Below are 18,054 nucleotides of genomic sequence, written 5' to 3'. Positions count from 1 at the left end.
GTGTGTCAGACTAAGAGTTGCCTACAATGTCCTAATTAAACTTTATTCTTTTTGCGGACACAGACTAACACGGCTGCTACTCTGAAACCTATTATTTAATAAAGTTTAATTAGGACATTGTAGGCAACTCTTAGTCTGACACACACACAAACACACACACACATTAGCTTAGTGGAAAATGTATTGTGTGTTCAGAGTATGATTTTTCAGAAGTTCATAACTCAGTCAAATCTCAATTAGTTTTCCTGGGAACATATAACAGTCCTTTTCCTCAAGACCATTTTCATGTTAAATTTTTGCTGCTAGCTGCTTCAACACTAAAGCTGTTCAAAATAGCATTGCCAATTTTTTCCCGCCTACAGTGAACAAATTTGTGTTTCACTATCTTTTTTTTTTCTCTCAAAATAGCTGAACATTTTTTGCTCAAGCTTTCAAATATTTTAAAAAGAGCACTCCTGGATAGATTCCTCACCTGGAAAATTTCAACTCATAAGGGTAATGCTTCAGAAAATTAAGAACTGAAAACTGGGTTAGAATGGAAACCATTACGCAGCCTCAGCCATTGCAATTGCTAGTGCTTCTGTGATAATGAAAATGATTTGGAGTACTATATAACAGTGTTTTCAACTATCACTTGATAGAGCTTTATATTATAAAGGCTACCATATCCCTTAACTGCATTGATGAAAATGTCTTACTTACAGAATCTGACAGAAGACGTTGGTCAAGACGATCACCAGACAGGTACTTGATAATTACTTAGTTGAAATATACTGTAGGAATTTAAGCATGCATTCTAAGAGAAAACTAACTAAAATGATTAGTTCTAATACACCTCTACCTTGATATAACGCTGTCCTCGGGAGCCAAAAAATCTTACCGCGTTATAGGTGAAACCGCGTTATATCGAACTTGCTTTGATCCACCGGAGTGCGCAGCCCTGCCCCCCCGGAGCACTGCTTTACCGCGTTATATCCGAATTCGTGTTATATTGGGTCGCATTATATTGGGGTAGAGGTGTATGTTAAATGGCTAAAAGGGGGATATCTACTAGAAAATAATAAAAACAGTTTGTTTTCAAAAGCAGTGTTTTGAAAAACAGCTGTGCTTCTAATTTCTCAAACTATGAATAGTTCCTATAGGTCTCTATGACATCTGCCATTTTACTGCTACTTCCTAACAGGAATTCACTAGACCAGTGTTTCTCAAATGCGGCCACCAGGGGCTTTTCTTGCAGTCACGGCCTCCGGAGTGATGATTACAGGGGTGGGGGGGAACAGCAGTTCCTCCCTTGGGGCTGCTAGCAGGGTTTGAGCCTTGTCCCCTCTGGAGACACAAATACTGGAGGATCAAGCAGCCAGTAAGTTCCCCACCTTCCTGGGGGTGGTGGAGTCCGGCTTCAGTCCTGGGGTGACGGGCAGTAGGCTCCAGCTGCAGGGCTTCAGACTCCATCTACAGGCTCTGGGATCTGTCTCAGGGCTCAAGGCTTCGGGCTCTGTCCACCTGCACAGCGGTGGGCTCCGGCCCCTGGCCATGTGGCACTTGGCTCTGGCCCCGGGCTCACCCCCCACCCCCATCGCCCCAGCTCCCGCTGCCTCCCCCGGACCCCATTCATTCCCCCTATCACCCCTGGCCCCGCTACCTCCCTATCTACCTCACCATTCAGGGCTTACTCAACCCTGGCATGCCAGGATACAAATTAAGTCTGTTGTGAAAAGTGATAAATGTATGCTTGTTCATATCACTTTTCACAGCAGACTAATGCTATATCTCAGGGGTTGGCGACCTTTCAGAAGTGGTGTGCCGAGTCTTCATTTATTCACTCTAATTTAAGGTTTTGCGTGCCAGTAATACATTTTAACGTTTTTAGAAGGTCTCTTTCTATAAGTCTATAATATATAACTAAACTATTGTGTGTAAAGTAAATAAGGATTTAAAAATGTTTAAGAAGCTTCATCTAAAATTAAATTAAAATGCAGAGCCCCCCGGACCAGTGGCCAGGACCCGGGCAGTGTGAGCGCCACTGAAAATCAGCTTGCATGCCGCCTTCAGCACGCGTGCCATAGGTTGCCTACCCCTGCTATATCTACACTAGCACTTTTGTCGGTCGGTGTGTGAACAAAACATCCCCGACTGACAAAAGTTTCACAGACAGAAGCACTGGTGTGGACAGCGGCATGTTGGTGGGAGATGCTCTTTCCGCCAACATAGCTACCGCCGCTCATTATGAGTGGTTTAGTTATGCCAGCGGGAGAGCTTCTCCCACCGGTATAGAGCAGCTACACAGGAGACCTTACAGCGGCACAGCTGCAGCGGTACAACTGTGCCACTAAGGTCTGTAGTGTAGACATAGCCTTAGTAGCTAGCTGGGAGGCTGTGAAAAGTGATATTAACATACAAGTATCACTTTTCACAGCAGCAGATTTACTAGCCAGCAAGTCTAAAAAAAAAAGGCAACCAAAAAAGCAAAAGAAAAAACAACAAAAAAGACAAAAGGACGTGCAAAGCACCTTATTTGTATTTCTAGTCTGTTTAGGTTCAGTAAAGAATAGAAACAACTGTACATTATTTTTATTATTGCAAAAAACCCTACATAAATAAATTACAATGTTTTGGACATGTATATGTGCATATTTATTCGTTTTTCCTAAAGTTAATTAAGTATTTTAGGAAAAATTGTCAGAGCGGCCACCAGCAAGGGTTGGTGGCCGCACTCTGAGGCCACCAAAAATTTTGTTGTGATAACCCCTGACCTAGATCTGTACATGACTCTCACTTCTGGGATATAGGTTCTGAGCACAAGACTAGCAGAATCTCCCTTTCTGTTAAGGTGTTTGGACTCTTGTGAGCTGTAGTGGGAATAGAGCACAACTCAGGCTCCCGCTGGCCATTATGTGGCACCCCTTGCTGCACTTCAGACACTCCAGTAAACTTTTTCTTGACTGGGATTGAGGAAGGAATCTTGCTTACGGAGATGAACCTCTCTCTGTGTTGTTCGAGTTCTTCTCCATATTCCAGTGATATTTGTTGAGTACCACTTCTTGGTTCTAACTCTGCCTTCTAATTGGGTCCAGTAGAGTTCTTTGAATTCCTGAGCCCTTTGTTTTGAAGGCTTGGCACAGTTGTGACGTTGTTCTCTGTTAACTGGCACCAACGTTTTCTTACGTGGCTTGATGTCTTACAGTTTGGTGCCTGCATTAGTGCTTGTTTCTATTGAGCTGATGCTATCTTTGATATACAGTCCCTTTCTCTTTAATTTTAGGTATGGTATCTAAAGAGGATCACTTAGTGGCTTCACACCTTGATCATGTAATAGAACAGTGCCTTAAGACTGACCATGTTTGTCATGTTATCTGCTTCAGAAGTGTTAGTTCTGTTTGCAGATGTCATCTTGAGCACTGAAGAAAAGTGGGGAGTGCCTGTAAGTTCTCAAGACCCCCCAGGAAGATTCTTGTAAGCCCAGTGTATGGTCAACCTAGAGCAATTAAAAATGCAAACTCTTGAAGCTCAGGGCTGAGTTGGCCAGGCCTGCTGAGATTCAGAGCAGACCTGTCTTCCATCCTCCCTGGTAAATCTAGTGGGATCACTTCACCACCGAAGTGCCTTGCACCATCAGCAGAGAAGGGCTTCACCAGATGTTGGCTCCTGAATGCACTCAGGGCCTTGGCATTTGAAGTTGTTGATACCTGGCTGTGTCTCATCAGATGAAATGAAGCCTTTGTATGAGAGGTTGAGGCATGTGATGTTGAGGAATCAGAAGCTTCCCAATGTGCATATGAGAAAACCCATAACTTTAGCTCCACATTGAGGTCTCAGGATTTCCTCCTCCTGCATCCATATGCTGGAAGTGGAAATGGGTAGGTTGATTCCGGGTATTGGAGTATACTCTGTAATTTGGCCTGGTCACTCCTGGTCCTTTATATGGCTGTCAAGAAGTCCACAGTACCTATTTTGAGGTAATTCTCTTGCTTTGCATCATCAAGGGTAGGAACTGTGCATGCATTTGGAACTTTTCTTCCTCCCAGGCTAGCGCTTGTATCTCGAGAGTCAGTACAGTAAACTCAAGCCTCAGTGCTGCTGCTGCTTTTGTGGTGGGGATTTGTGCGCAGCCAGGGTTAGTCCTGCCAGTGTCACTTATTACACTCCAGGTTTCCTTGTCATCTACATAGTTCTAGCCATTTGAGTTGGGACAGGCTGAGTATTAAGGTGGTGAGAGCTGTTATTTGAACTCATGTTAGCTAAAGGAGTCTTCTGCTTCAAAATACACATCCATTATGAGGAACATGACAATAGAGAAATCCTACCTTTATCATTTCTCACAGAAACTCTCCAAGACAGCTGATTTTGAGTTAAAATCAGGCTGGAAGTCTGCAAGGGTTACTTCTGTGCGGTAGATGGGCCAGTCATTTCTGTCCAATAGATTTGCTATACTTTTGCATCCTGTTGTGGGTGTGTTGGTGGAAAAAGGTTTAGTAGATCCCTTGCATATCTTTCCCAATCTTTAAGGCAATTGAGAGAGTGTTTGTTCTGTGGAGACAAAGTGTACATCATGTAAGGCGCTATTTTGGCCTTTCAGGAGCTAGTTAAAGGTATACCAGTGTATGTGGCCCCATGCTGTTAGATTCTTAGGGGTTTTGGCACTTCTGAAACATCCTGTTTAAAGAGGCTTCTAAAAATCTAATGAAAGCTCTTTTTGAACTACTCTGTTCCTGTGAGCGTAAGTTTCTTAGATGGCATGTCACTTTCCTGGTGGCAGTGACTGCAGTTGGGAACCAGGGCGTAATGACTTGATTGACCTTATCCCAGATTGCATAATGCTATAATTGGTGCTGTGAACTCCTCTGACATTCCACTCTTGGGTGGTGTTTGAGGTGCTTTTTTACCTTAATGAGTTTCACCTATCAAAATTCTCCTATGCTGGCATGCCCATTCTGGAGAGAAGATCCTTCTCTACAGTATTCTTAATTAACCCAAGAATCTTTTGACTCTTTGGAGCAAACAAAGTCCTTAAAGTCCGTTCAACATTTTGTTTCTTTTGAGACCAGTCTATTGGGCATTGCTGTTACTAAGTGGACCTTCTCCTTAGGATGGAGTGATTTAAAATCACTTGATTTTTTTTTCAACCATTGGTTGAGGTTTTGTAAAACTATTTGGAAATCTTTTGCTGTAGTAGTTTTAGATTAAAATTTGTAATGAACCAAATTATAAATACTTTTCGTAATGCCACTGCAGATGGGATGTTTTATTTGAAATTTACAAATCTGATATAGACAAAAAACAAAATACTGAAAATTAATATTTGCAGGGTCAGGGCCTTAAGCAGGTACGTAACTCTACTCACATGAATAGTCCCTTGACTTCAGAGAGACTACATTGTGCTTAAAGTTAAGCATGTGCACAACTGTGTGCAGCCTCGGATTAAAATTGGATTTTTATTAAGAACTTTTCTCTTAGTGGCATAACATGGTTGTTGCTGCAAAACTAAATTACTTCAGTGTTAATTATTTCATTGTTATTTAGAGGTTCAGTATATTAACAAAGTTATTGTGAATTATTTTATACACAGGTCAAATTTTTCAAAAGTAGGAGCCTAAAGTTATATTCCTAAGGATGGAATTTGCAAAAGCACCTGAATGATTTGGGGCCCTAAGTCCCATTGAATTCAAACTGCAAACGCTAACTAGGAGAGTATGGCCTGAGTGAAGCATTTTAGCTTTCATGATATATACATTTGGAAGATAGTATTAATTGCAAAGATAGAATGGGCTCTTTGCTTATCAATTTCATATGAGTTTGTGGCAGTTTTCATAGTAAGGATATTAACGAGGTGCTGGACTTGTCTCTTTCAGCATAGATGAGTATTAATTGTGAAAGTACTTTAGTTAAATAAGTCTCTGTAAAATCTGAAATTATACTAGCAATTAAGTTGAAGTCATAATCATTTTAGCAATTTAAGACTCCAAGATGCGAAGAAAGTAAACTAACAGTGAGTTTTTTAATTTAAGCTGTGTTAAAATCAAGATTTTTATCCACTCTCTCTAAATGAATGTGAGTGTACATTTCGTATTATGGCTCTTCTAAAACTAGATGACAAATGCACAAAGTTTCCTTGATCAAAGGCAAAGCTACATCACTCCCCATATTAGGAATGGGTCTGTTGCAGGCACCTGTAAAACAACAATATTATTTTGTCTCCACACACTCTTATTGCATGAATTTGATCTCCTGAAGAGAATCTGCAGGGGTCTGAAACTTTTCTGGAGCATGGAATCCAATGTAGGGAAGTCCAAACTCTCTCCTTCCAAAATAAACAAAGATGTCTTTTGAATATTCCTTATTTTCATTTGGCCTTTTGCATGTTTTCCCCTGCACTTGTGGTCTCATTCTACAGGCTTGTACACTGTATTTCTTGTTTAGGTGGGTGTCTTAGTGTTCTCATCTAATTTTTAAAAACATAAAACACCTTGCTTGTTATCGGCATTGGCATTAGTTTTGTTATTATTGCTCGCTGAAACTTTGCATTTATTTTATTTTTGAACATTCCTCAAGTTGCTTGGTCTCCATGAGTGTAAGGATTTGCACAGATGTTATCTTTGGAGAAAGTAAAAATTATATATCTGTAATTCTGCTTTTCTAAAGACATCCTTTGCAGATTCTCATTTACTTGCCCACTTTCCCTTGGTTCAGAGGTTTACCACACTCATTTTTTAATCTCATACCTTGTTTTTCATTTTTCTCTGGGGTGTGTTTTAGATGCGAGGTTGATCATCTTGAGTTGACTTTTTTTTTTCTGGGAACTTTAATCTCCTGCACAGGTGAAGGAACTGAAGGGACTATTTGGCAAGCAACATTAATAGCTGGCTGTTCTTGGGTGGTGATGGCACATGACAGACATTTGGGGTATCTTACTTGCAAATGTTACCTTTAAGTGTCAAAAGCCATTAAGAACTGCCAGTCTTGAGCAGTTTTTAACTCTCAGAGGCAAGAGTTTCTGGGACAGCCTTCTAATGGTGCGGAGAGAAGAGGCAAACAAACTAACTAGTGTTAAAATGGAGCTGGATATGTTTATGAATAGAATCATATGATGGGGTTGCTTGTGATAGCAAGGAATTAGACTTGATGAACTAGGAGGTCTTTCTTTTCCTATGTTCAAGATGATATTTGCAGAGAAGCAGTTATATGTAAGTAAATTTTCTGTCAGTCTCAAGCAACTCCTATTGAAGACAGTGGGAGTTGTGTTTGTGCATTTGTAGGTGAGCAGACCTGTAACTGATTATTAATCAGGAAAAGTTGGAGATAGAAATTACCTTAAAATAAAATGATCTCCTAGTAAAATCTGTGCAGAAAATATTCATATTAAACCAATGCTGAGCTAACAAACCTGTTAGAAATTGCCTTTAAAGAACTGACAATCTTTACATTCAGATGGGCACACAACATAGCTATATCTTGTTTCTTTGTGAATTTTCATTACAAAGAAGTATTTAATAACAGCTGTGTAAATGTATAATTTTTAAAATAAATGATACTTCTGTACTGTGGTTTTAGTTTGTAGGCCATCATTCAGCAATTAAAAGTGCAACAAAAGATTTAATTAGAATGGAAACACTAAAATCATAAATAACATACGCAGAAGACTTGTACTTCTTGGAACAATATTTGAAAATATATTCCTCTTTCAGGTGTCGGTCTGTCTTTCTTTTTTAAAAAAATAGTCACTTTATAACTTCTGTGCCCTCTGCTGTTCTTCCCTTTCACTCAGTGGCTATAAATCTGAATGTTGACAAATTCAAACTAGGAATAAAGTGCAAAATTTTAAATTAGGGTAATAAGCCATTGGAACAGTTTATCTGGGATATGATAGCACCAAACTCCATTGCCTTTTAATGAGAGTTGGGCACCTACCTTCAACCTGTGCCATTGTAATGTCTAAAAATGGAAAGTTTTATGGTTGGATTTTCTGAAGCCTCAAGCAGTGAAACATATTTAGAGGATTATATGGGGTTTTACTATATTAAGAGTTATCTTGGATGCCATAGGAGCTCCACAGAAGGTGAATTAAAGGCTAACTATGAAGACTACCCTGTTCTGCAGTTCCTTGCAATTACCTTAACTTGGCTTCTCTGCCTTTTCTTACCCTTAGGCTTCTCTCCATTTCCTTTTTAAGTTCTCTGCATGCTATTCAGAGCTATGCTGACTCTTCCAGCTGGTCTTTATCCTGTGTTTTATACACCACTTCTTCAGGGTTCTGTGCTGTGGTCATTATTTCTAGTTAAGGAGGGTTGGACAGAACTCTGTCTCTGGGATCAGTCGTTGCTCCTAAGAGAGTCAAAGCAAAGTGACAAAGGTGCTCCCTACCAGTAGCTGTTGAGTATGCCCCTCTCTGTAGAGCACCTCCTGTTCTTCTTGGGCCAGAGAACAAGAAATTGGGTTAAGAAATCAAACAAGGGTGTCTATTAGAAGTATTGTGCTCTAATCACTGGGCCAGCCCTTTATTTTGACAAGTGATGGGCAAACCTCAAAAGTTCTGGTTTGGACAAGTAAGTAAAAGTTAGGATGCTTCCTGAGGCTCTAAAGCAGATTTTCTCAGGAGGTTTGTGGCCCTTATTTATACTAGACAGATTGAAAATAGTACAAGAGACTGGTCTTTGCTCCTGTAGTATTTTTCAGTGCTTTCCGTCTTCACAGAAACCAGGAAGTAGAGTGGCACATAAAAATGGGTGGCGTTTTATTTTGAAAGGAGATGGAGGAATTTTGTTTGACTTCAAAATTTCAGTTCTTTTATTCGAATCAATTCACCAGTCTCTAATTTTTGGAGAAAAATGCACATGGTTTCACTGTCCTGTAACTATTTTTATTCCTTGTTTTTTAATACCCTCCATAGGAAGTCTCCGATCTTGCAGTTCATCAGACTGCTTTAGCAAAGTGATGCCTCCAAGGAAAAAGAGGAGACCTGCAGCCGGAGATGATTTATCTGCTAAGAAAAGTAGACATGATGGGTATGTCATCTTAATGTGAGCTAATAATGATGAAATAACATTATTGATGAACAGTTGGGGTGATCATCCACTTATGAAATGGTAAAAATGGCACTAACTGTGGAAATCTATACTGGCCCTAGAAAAGGTTCAGAGAAGGGCAACTAAAATGATTAGGGGTTTGGAATGGGTCCCATATGAGGAGAGATTAAAGAGTCTAGGACTTTTCAGCTTGGAAAAGAGGAGACTAAGGGGGGGATATGATAGAGGTATATAAAATCATGAGTGATGTGGAGAAAGTAGATAAGGAAAAGTTATTTACTTATTCCCATAATACAAGAACTAGGGGCCACCAAATGAAATTAATAGGCAGCAGGTTTAAAACAAATAAAAGGAAGTTCTTCTTCACGCAGCGCACAGTCAACTTGTGAAACTCCTTGCCTGAGGAGGTTGTGAAGGCTAGGATTATAACAGGGTTTAAAAGAGAACTGGATAAATTCATGGAGGTTAAGTCCATTAATGGCTGTTAGCCAGGATGGGTAAGGAATGGTGTCCCTAGCCTCTGTTTGTCAGAGGGTGGAAATGGATGGCAGGAGAGAGATCACTTGATCATTACCGGTTAGGTTCACTCCCTCTGGGGCACCTGGCATTGGCCACTGTCGGTAGACAGGATACTGGGCTAGATGGACCTTTGGTCTGACCCGGTACGGCCATTCTTATGTTCTATGCCTGTGCCTGAATGAGGAAGGATGGCTTTGTGATTATGACACTAGATTGGGACTCAAGATCTGAGTTCAATTCCTGGTTTTGCTATAGACTTCTTGTGTGACCGTGGGAAAGGTACTTAATTTCTGTGCTCCAGTTTCCCAACTGTAAAAATGGGTAGAATACTTCCTTTGTCTTGCCTGTTTAAACTAAGAACTTTTGAGTGTGCATAGTAGCTAGAGAATGGGGCTTGTGCTATGATGCTCTACTATATAATAAGTGGCTCAAAAAGCAAATGTACCCATAATAAATGTCCTCAAATGTAAAAAGATTTTTTTCTAATTGCCAGCCTGGAATCTCAGCATAATATCTTATTCAGACTGGGTTCTTTCCATTTTGTTCACTGTCACTAGTAATAAAGGTTCTCCAAGCCAAATTAGGCCCCTAATTATGTCTGGGCAATTCCATTGTGGGGTTGCACAAGTGTAACTGACTTGGAACTTATTAAAATAAATCTGTTAATGCTGATGAAGGGAATAGAATCCAGCTCCCCTTTTCTTTGCTTTGTTGGCTATGCAGTATTAACAAGAACAAAAAGCAATATATATGTCTTTTTTTTTAAACAGTTTTTTACCAATTTTCAGAAATAATAAAATTAAAAAGTAAAACAGGATGCACAAGAAATATTACAACATATCTATAAGAATGTGGCAAATGTATACATATAAATAGCAAATAGAATAATGAAGTGAGACCAGAAACAATACTTCTTTTTCACAAAACCTAATAGAAATTTTTATATTGAACATTTCCTCTGCCAAAACATTGAGACAGTACATGAGATCCAGAAAGCAGTGCTGTCTGGAAACAAAGGAAACTGACCTTAGTGCAAATAGTAAACAAATAGTAAAAAGCTAATTACATTTCTAACATTTTTCTGTTTTAATAATCTAAGGTAGTGCTATACAAGTAAAGAAGTTAAAAATATTCTGCAGGTGTATTTTTAAGGGTCTTCATTGTGTCTCTCCACATTTAGATGTGTAACAAATAGCTCTTTTCATCTTAAACTCTGCAAATGTATTTCAGTCGGCTTTTAGCTTTCGGGTAGAATCAGACCTGTCATTCACTGGCAGCAGGGGAATGTCCCATTTTTGAAGTTCCTTCCAGTTTTATCTGCACCCACAGCCACCAGTGGCTCAGCCAGACCTCCTTGCTTCTGAGCTTTTCTGAGGAAAATTTCACCTTTTAGTTCATATTTCTGACTATAAAAATGTGACTGACTAATTTGGCGATAATTCCCAGCTGTGTCCCAGGACTACGTCTGTCTTTTGAGGAGCAATTTCCATTGTCTGTGCTTTGCCTTCTGAGGTGTTTGTGGTGGGGTCTGTTGCCCCTGTAGGCTTCAGGGAGCAAGTTATGCTGAGAGGCAAAGGGAAGACCTGTCTCTCCTGCTTTTACACACTCTTTACCAAAGATCTCATTGGGGAGCTCAGTCTTCTCTGTCACACAGTTCAGTCCTGTTCCTTTTGCCCCCTGCACAGTCTAGGTGGGTTTGCCTTGCCTCCCTCCCCCTCCTTTTTCCCAAGCAGGAAAGGAGGCAGGCAGGATTGGCTCCAGGAGCAAAAAGCCCCTTCCCTCACTCTCTCCGTCGGGAGCAATGCCAGAAGAGTGGTGTTAGGTGGAAAATTGTTCCTCATTGCCTAGAGCTCACTGTGGAACTCAGCTGCCTTCTGCCCCTCTGTCTCCCCTCAAGTTGCAGATGGAGGGCACTGGAGACAGCCCTGGAGAGTATAGTAAAGGGGCCTTTGGGCCAAGTTTACTATCCCGTTGCCATCCTGGGAACAGACCTTCTGGTGTTCCTTATTGATATCCCAGACTAAGGTCTCCAGGGTAAACAGACCCATCTGGCCCATATAGACTCCATACAATACAAACTAGAGTCTCTGAGGAGCCTATTCTTGAATGCCATTACCTTCCATGAAAGATGCAGAAAGACCCCCATATAGAGGGTGGGAAAGACAAGAAGCCCAGCCTCTCTGAAGGCAAGGAGGTTGCTAGCCACTTAAAATATTTTGGAGCCATATCTGAGTCCAATTTTAATCTCTCCTCTGAAGTCTGTTCATAGGGACAAACTCCCAAAGTGGATATTAAATTAAGTCAGTGCTGGTCCCTTGCTCGTCTTCAGAATGCAGCATGGTGGATAATCCTCAGTGTCTTTTTCCCCTGCTCACCATGGAGTGTAGCATAACAGATTAATGCAGAAAAGAACAGATTACAGACATGCTGATTATCTGGGTGCACATGTGTATGCACACAAAAAAGGGGGATTTCTTCCTGCGTAGGGGAGGAAGATCAGCTTCCTGAATCAGAGCTACAGGATAGCATCACCTCAACCCTGGGTATGAAAGCTCTCAGGTGGCATCAGCACAACAACAAAAACAAATAAAATAACATAAAATTAAGAGGTCTTGTTTGACACCATCCATGTATTTCACAAGCAATGCTAACGGTGGCAATAATATTATAAAGATAGTCCCTCAGCCTAAAAATCCTATAGCCTAAAGGTTTCCCCCTGAAAATGATAATAGGAGCTGAATCTGTTTCATGTACATATAGTGGAATCTTGCTCACTGAGATCAGATGCTCAGATAAATCTCACTCTTTTAGTGCTACAGTGGGCAACTTCTTGAGGGACTCGAGGCTATTCATAATCACTGGAAAAGTAGATTTACAACCCTGGCTTCTGACAGATTCTATAGAAAGGAATACAGATCGCGTGGCAAGCTGAAGTAATTCCTAAAAGTGCAACAAGAGAATGTCACTTTGCATCTGGTAGCTCGAGCAAATCCGGGGTGCTGAGGGAGGTCAGTAGCAGTGTTCCCTCTAATTTTTCCCACCCATGTGTGGAATGAATTTTGTTATGTGCACCAATATGGAGGTGATGTGTGACACATCACCTCCATACTTGTGCACATAACAAATTCATGTGGCGGGGGTGGGGCTGAGGGGTTCGGAGTATGAGAGGGCTCAGGGCTGGGGCATAGAAAATTACAAATACCACTAACTTCCTTATCACCGACGGGCCACTCGAGACAGACCGATTACCACCACAGTACTGCAGGAATTCCATTTCTCCGAGGACCTCTTGGCCTCCGAAACACTGGAATCCCTACTACTCGGTACCAATATAGTGGTACCAACCACATAAATTAAATTTAAATTAATGGAGATCTCCTATCTCCTAGAACTGGAAGGGACCTTGAAAGGTCATCAAGTCCAGCCCCCTGCCTTCACTAGCAGGACCAAGTACTAATTTTGCCCCGGATCCCTAAGTGGCCCCCTCAAGGATTGAACTCACAACCCTGGGTTTAGCAGGCCAATGCTCAAACCACTGAGCTATCCCTCCCCCTCGGGGACTCTGGAATACCCTATGGTATTGAGATACTCATCACCGGCCTCTTTATCATCTCCACCTCTATTGAGCGAAGAAGAAGAGGGTGATGATGATAACTTATCTTCTGTCTCAGTGCAAAAGCTTCCCAGAGCATTGTCAAGAGACATATCACCTAGAAACACAATACTGACAGGACAGACAAGGCCCAACCACTTGGTATGGACACCCTTGGGCACCACCACCCATGCCCTTTGTACCACCCCAATGGCTGTATTGGGACTCATAGAATCATAGAACTGGAAGGGACCTCGAGAGGTCATCTAGTCAGTCCCCTGCACTCGTGGCAGTCTGAAGTATTATCTAGACCAGTGTTTCTCAAACTTTTTTATTGGTGACCCCTTTCACACAGCAAACCTATGAGTGTGACCCCCCTTACAAATTAAAAACACTTTTTTTGTATTTAACACTATTATAAATGCTGGAGGCAAAGCGGGGTTTGGGGGTGGAGGCTGACAGCTCGCGACCCCTTGAGGGTTCACGACCCCCAGTTTGAGAACCCCTGATCTAGACCATTCCTGACAGGTGTTTGTCTAACGTATTCTTAAAAATCTCCAATGATGGAGATCCCAGAACCTCCCTAGGCAATTTTTTTTCCCATGGGTATCCTATAGACACCAGTTCTCTAGGACCTTGAGTGTCTCCCATAGAGATAGAGGAATGCAATCTCCCTCAGCTTCCCTTTCTAGACCCCCAGATCCTCAAGAGGAGACCTTTGAGGACCAGGAGGCAAGGCTGGATAAGAAATCACTTCAGCAACAAACATTTCATCATCCTCTCCAGATGAAGCCATAATGCCCCCTCCACCAACTATGGCAGACAACTTCAAACAATTTCAGGACCTTACCAGGAGAGTGGCGGACTCACTTCACATCCCCCTTGAAGTGAAGACGTTGCAACACAAGCTGCTGGACATCCTGCATACATCCTCTTTAGCTCGTATTGCACTCCCGGTCAACGAGGACTTCCTAGACCTAGCCAAAATCATTTGGCAAACGACAGCCATGATAACGCCAACATGCAAACGAGCAGACAAAAAATATGCAAATTATCAGGCCTTGATGGCAAAATATAATCACATCAATTATGGGAAATTTAATGCCTTTATTGAACATCTCCCAGATGATCAAAGAGAGCAGTACCAAGCCATCATTGCCTAAGGCCAGCTTCTGGCAAGGACAGTACTAGAAATCACATTAGACACCGTGGATGCAGCTGCCCGCTCCATATCAATGGTGTTAGTAATGAGGAGAGCTTTGGGGCTTCACCTTTCCAGTCTCCCAAGAGAAGTCCAAACAACTGTGGAGGACCTTCCGTTTGAAGGATCTGAACTCTTTGCGGAGGAGACAGATTCTTCACTCCACACATTGAAGGACTCAAGAGCCACGTTGCACTGCTTAGGGATCTACATGCCTGCACAGAAAAGGAAGTACAGCAAATTGCAGACGAAAGATCCTAACGGACCCAGTTCCCTCCACACCAGAGACATTACGAACCTCAGCAGAAAAGACAGCGGATGGAAAAATGAAAGCCGACAGCCTCCCAAACTTCAACTGTACAGTCCTCCATGTTGAAACATCAATTTTGAGACATTGATTGAAGTGCCAGGCTACCACTCCCAACATCAATTGCTGCAAAACTCAAACTATGTACATCCCTACAAACACCGTCTTGTTCTTTTTCAACAAAACTGGGAAAAGATAACATCAGACAAATGTGTACTGGAGATCATCTCCATTGGTTATTCAGTCCACTTTACCTCCCTCCCGCCTACCCATCCTCTCTCTCCGTTCCTCTTCAGGGACCCTTCTCACGAGAGCTTGCTGCTTCAGGAAATAAATCGTCTCCTAAACCTTGGTGCTATAGAACCAGTTCCCAATCAACACAGAGGGAAGGGTTTCCACTCCAAATACTTCCTGATACCGAAAAAGAATGGCGGATGGAGACCCATTCTGGATCTGAGGTTTCTAAACAAATATGTAAAGTCACAAAGATTCAAGATGGTTACGTTAGAAGCAATAATTCCATCTCTGGACCAGGGAGACTGGTTCTTGGCCCTCGACCTACAAGATGCTAACTTTCATATCGTGATTCCACCATCCCACAGGAAGTTCCTGAGATTCACCTTGGGTCAAGACCATTTTCAATACAAGGTGCTTCCATTCGGCCTATCATCCACACCCAGAATGTTCTCAAAGGTCCTATCTGTTGTAGCAGCCCATCTTTGCAAATCAGGGATCATGATACATCCATATCTAGACAACTGTCTACTCAAGGCACAATCTTTCGATGATGCCCCGTTAGCTACGCAAAAGACTATAGGTCAGTGGTCCCCAAACTTTTCAGGGTCATGCCCCCCCCTTGCCCCTGTCTGTTTCTCCTCTGGGGCCAGGAGCAGGGCCGCAACTGGCGTGGGGGCGCAGACAGTGGTAAGGGGGACGAGGCTGGGCTGCAGCTGGGGGTGAGTTTGGGGTTAGGGCGCAGGGCCGGGGCCGGAGCAGAGTTTGGAGCGGGGCTGGATGGCATTTCCTCCCTTCCCCTCGTGGGGGCTGGCCTGGGCCCCACTGTGCCCCCCGAATGTTCTTCTGTGCCCCCCTAGGGGACCGCACAGTTTGGGGACCTCTGCTATAGATGTATTCACGCAGTTGGGACTACAACTGAATGCTCAAAAATCGGCTCTGACTCTAGTACAACAGCTAGAATTCATAGAAGCCTATCTCAATGTGGTAAAGGCCAATGTCTTCCTACTACTACACAGATTCAACACCCTAACCATCTTAATCAATCATTCACATCAGCCCCCAGACCTTGGCCAGAAATTGCCTTCAAATACTCGGGCACATAGCAGCAGACCACCTTTGTGATAAGTCACGCAAGGCTCCACGTGCGTTGCCTTCTGGCATGCTTCAAAATGGTATATCCACCAAAAAGAGACAGAACAAACTACTGTCAATGCCCTTGATAGCCAAAGACTCTCAAAAGGTGGAAAGATCTGCAGAACGTCTGCACAGGGGTACACTTCACGCAACCACCTCCAGTGTTGATACAGACATCAGATGCATCTTTACTGATTGGGGAATTCACTTAGGCGATCACATGGTTCAAGGCAAATGGTCTCCCTTAGAATCAACACTACATATCAACCTATTGGAGCTCAGAGCAGTTAGAAATGCTTGCCTACCATTTGATGAAGGCAAACATGAAAGTCATGACTGACTACATAGCATGTATATTCTACACAAAGTGCCAGGGTGGAGTGAGATCACCATCCGTTTGCGTAGAAGCAGTGACGCTATGGAACTGGTGCATTCGGCAGAGCATCATTATACCATCAGCCTACCTGCCGGGTGGAGAATACCACTGTGGACACGCTCAGCAGAACATTGTTGCAGAAACACGAATGGGAAATGGACCCTGTTGTTCTCCACAATTAATTTTGGTGTCGTGGAGTCTCAAAAATTGACTTATTTGCCATGACCCAAAACAAAAAATGCTTTCAGTACTTTCCTGAAATATGCCAGGAATAATATGATGGGGAAGGAATAATGTGGCACCCCTGCTATTTTCCACTGTTAGAATTATAGAGCAAACACAAAACAGTGAATCCTCTGCAGTTCTAGACCAAAATATTTTTCACCTAGTATCAGCAGGGAAAGATGAAGAGCTTACTTTTGGCCATGTTGAGTTTCAGTTGACAGCTGGTGGACATCTGTCGGGAGATGTTAGAAAGACTGGGCTAAGATTTAGTTTGATTGGAGGGAGACAGATCCAGAGCAGAGAGAGAGAGAAGGCTCCGGGATTCTGCATTAGCAGATCTTAATGGAGGATCTGACTTCTATTGGTGTTTTTTTTTTTTAATTGTAAAGCATTTAGCCTGCTTTTGTAGATAAGTGTTAATAATCTGTCCTCTTCCTAGAGTTCTGAGGAGGTTATATCAGGGTTGAGCAAACTTTTTGACCCGAGGGCCACATCTGAGTATGGAAATTGTATGGCGGGTCATGAATGCTCACAAAATTGGGGGTTGGGGTGCAGGGGGGGTGAGGGCTCCGGCTGGGGGTGCGGGCTCTGGGGTGGGGCTGGGGATGAGGGGTTTGGAGGGTGCGAGGGGGATCAGGGCTGGGTCAGGGGGTTGGGGCATGGAAGGGGGTCAGGGATGCAGGCTCTGGGGAGCGCTTACCTCAAGCAGCTCCCAGAAGCAGTGACATGTCCCCCCCTCCAGCTCCTACACGGAGGTGCGGCCAGGCGGCTCTGCGTGCTTCCCCGTCTGCAGGCGCCACCTCTGCAGCTCCCATTGACTGTGGTTCCCAGCCAATGGGAGCTGCAGGGGCGGCGCTTGGAGCAGGGACAGTGTGCGTAGCCCCCTGGCTGCCCCATGAGTAGGAGCCAGAGTGGGGACACGCCGCTGCTTCCGAGAGCCGTACAGAGTGGGGCAAGCCCCTGATCCTGCTCCCTGGCGGGAGCTTGAGGGCTGAATTAAAATGTCTGGAGGGCCGGATGTGGCCCCCAGGCCATAGTTTGCCCACTCCTGGGTTATATGAATATTTTTGAAGAGTGAAGATTAGGTTGCAGTGAGGTCTTGATCTTTCTGTTGTAGCGATCTTATGGGTAAAGTAGAGCAATCCAAGGTTAAAAGAAATAGATCTGTGATTTTATTTTGATTAGTGTGGCTTTAAGAAGCTGCTTTCATGCTATTTACACTCTTAGGGCATGTCTTCACTAGCAACATTAAAGCGCTGCCACGGCAGCACTTTAACGTGACTTGTGTAGTCGCGGCACAGTGCTGGGAGAGAGCTCTCCCAGCGTTCTAAAAACCTACCTCCATGAGGGATGTAGCTACCAGTGCTGGAAGCGCTGCCTATACTGGCACATTACAGCGCTGAAACTTGCAGCGTTGGGGTGTGTGTGTGTGTTTTTTTTACA

The 18,054-nt window shown here is 43.0% G+C and overlaps 1 protein-coding gene across 2 annotated transcripts in view; it reads left to right on the top strand.

Annotated features, from left to right (window-relative positions):
• The window catches only part of DCUN1D4 (defective in cullin neddylation 1 domain containing 4), a 71,293-nt gene that overhangs the window by 27,194 nt on the left and 26,045 nt on the right, over positions 1-18,054 (top strand). Inside the window, exons 3-4 of one of the 2 annotated variants that reach the window (XM_024216219.2) lie at positions 705-744; positions 8,885-8,999. In XM_024216219.2, coding sequence (XP_024071987.1) covers positions 705-744; positions 8,885-8,999 — 155 coding nt within the window. The remainder of the gene's footprint in view (positions 1-704; positions 745-8,884; positions 9,000-18,054) is intronic. The other variant, XM_024216224.2, reaches the window with a different exon arrangement.

Source organism: Terrapene carolina, unplaced genomic scaffold (genome assembly GCF_002925995.2).
Source record: "Terrapene carolina triunguis isolate 2854851 unplaced genomic scaffold, T_m_triunguis-2.0 Scaffold66, whole genome shotgun sequence".
Classification (NCBI taxonomy): domain Eukaryota; kingdom Metazoa; phylum Chordata; order Testudines; family Emydidae; genus Terrapene; species Terrapene triunguis.
Note: the sequence above shows the minus strand (reverse complement) of the source record. Positions and strands in the feature narration are given on the sequence as shown.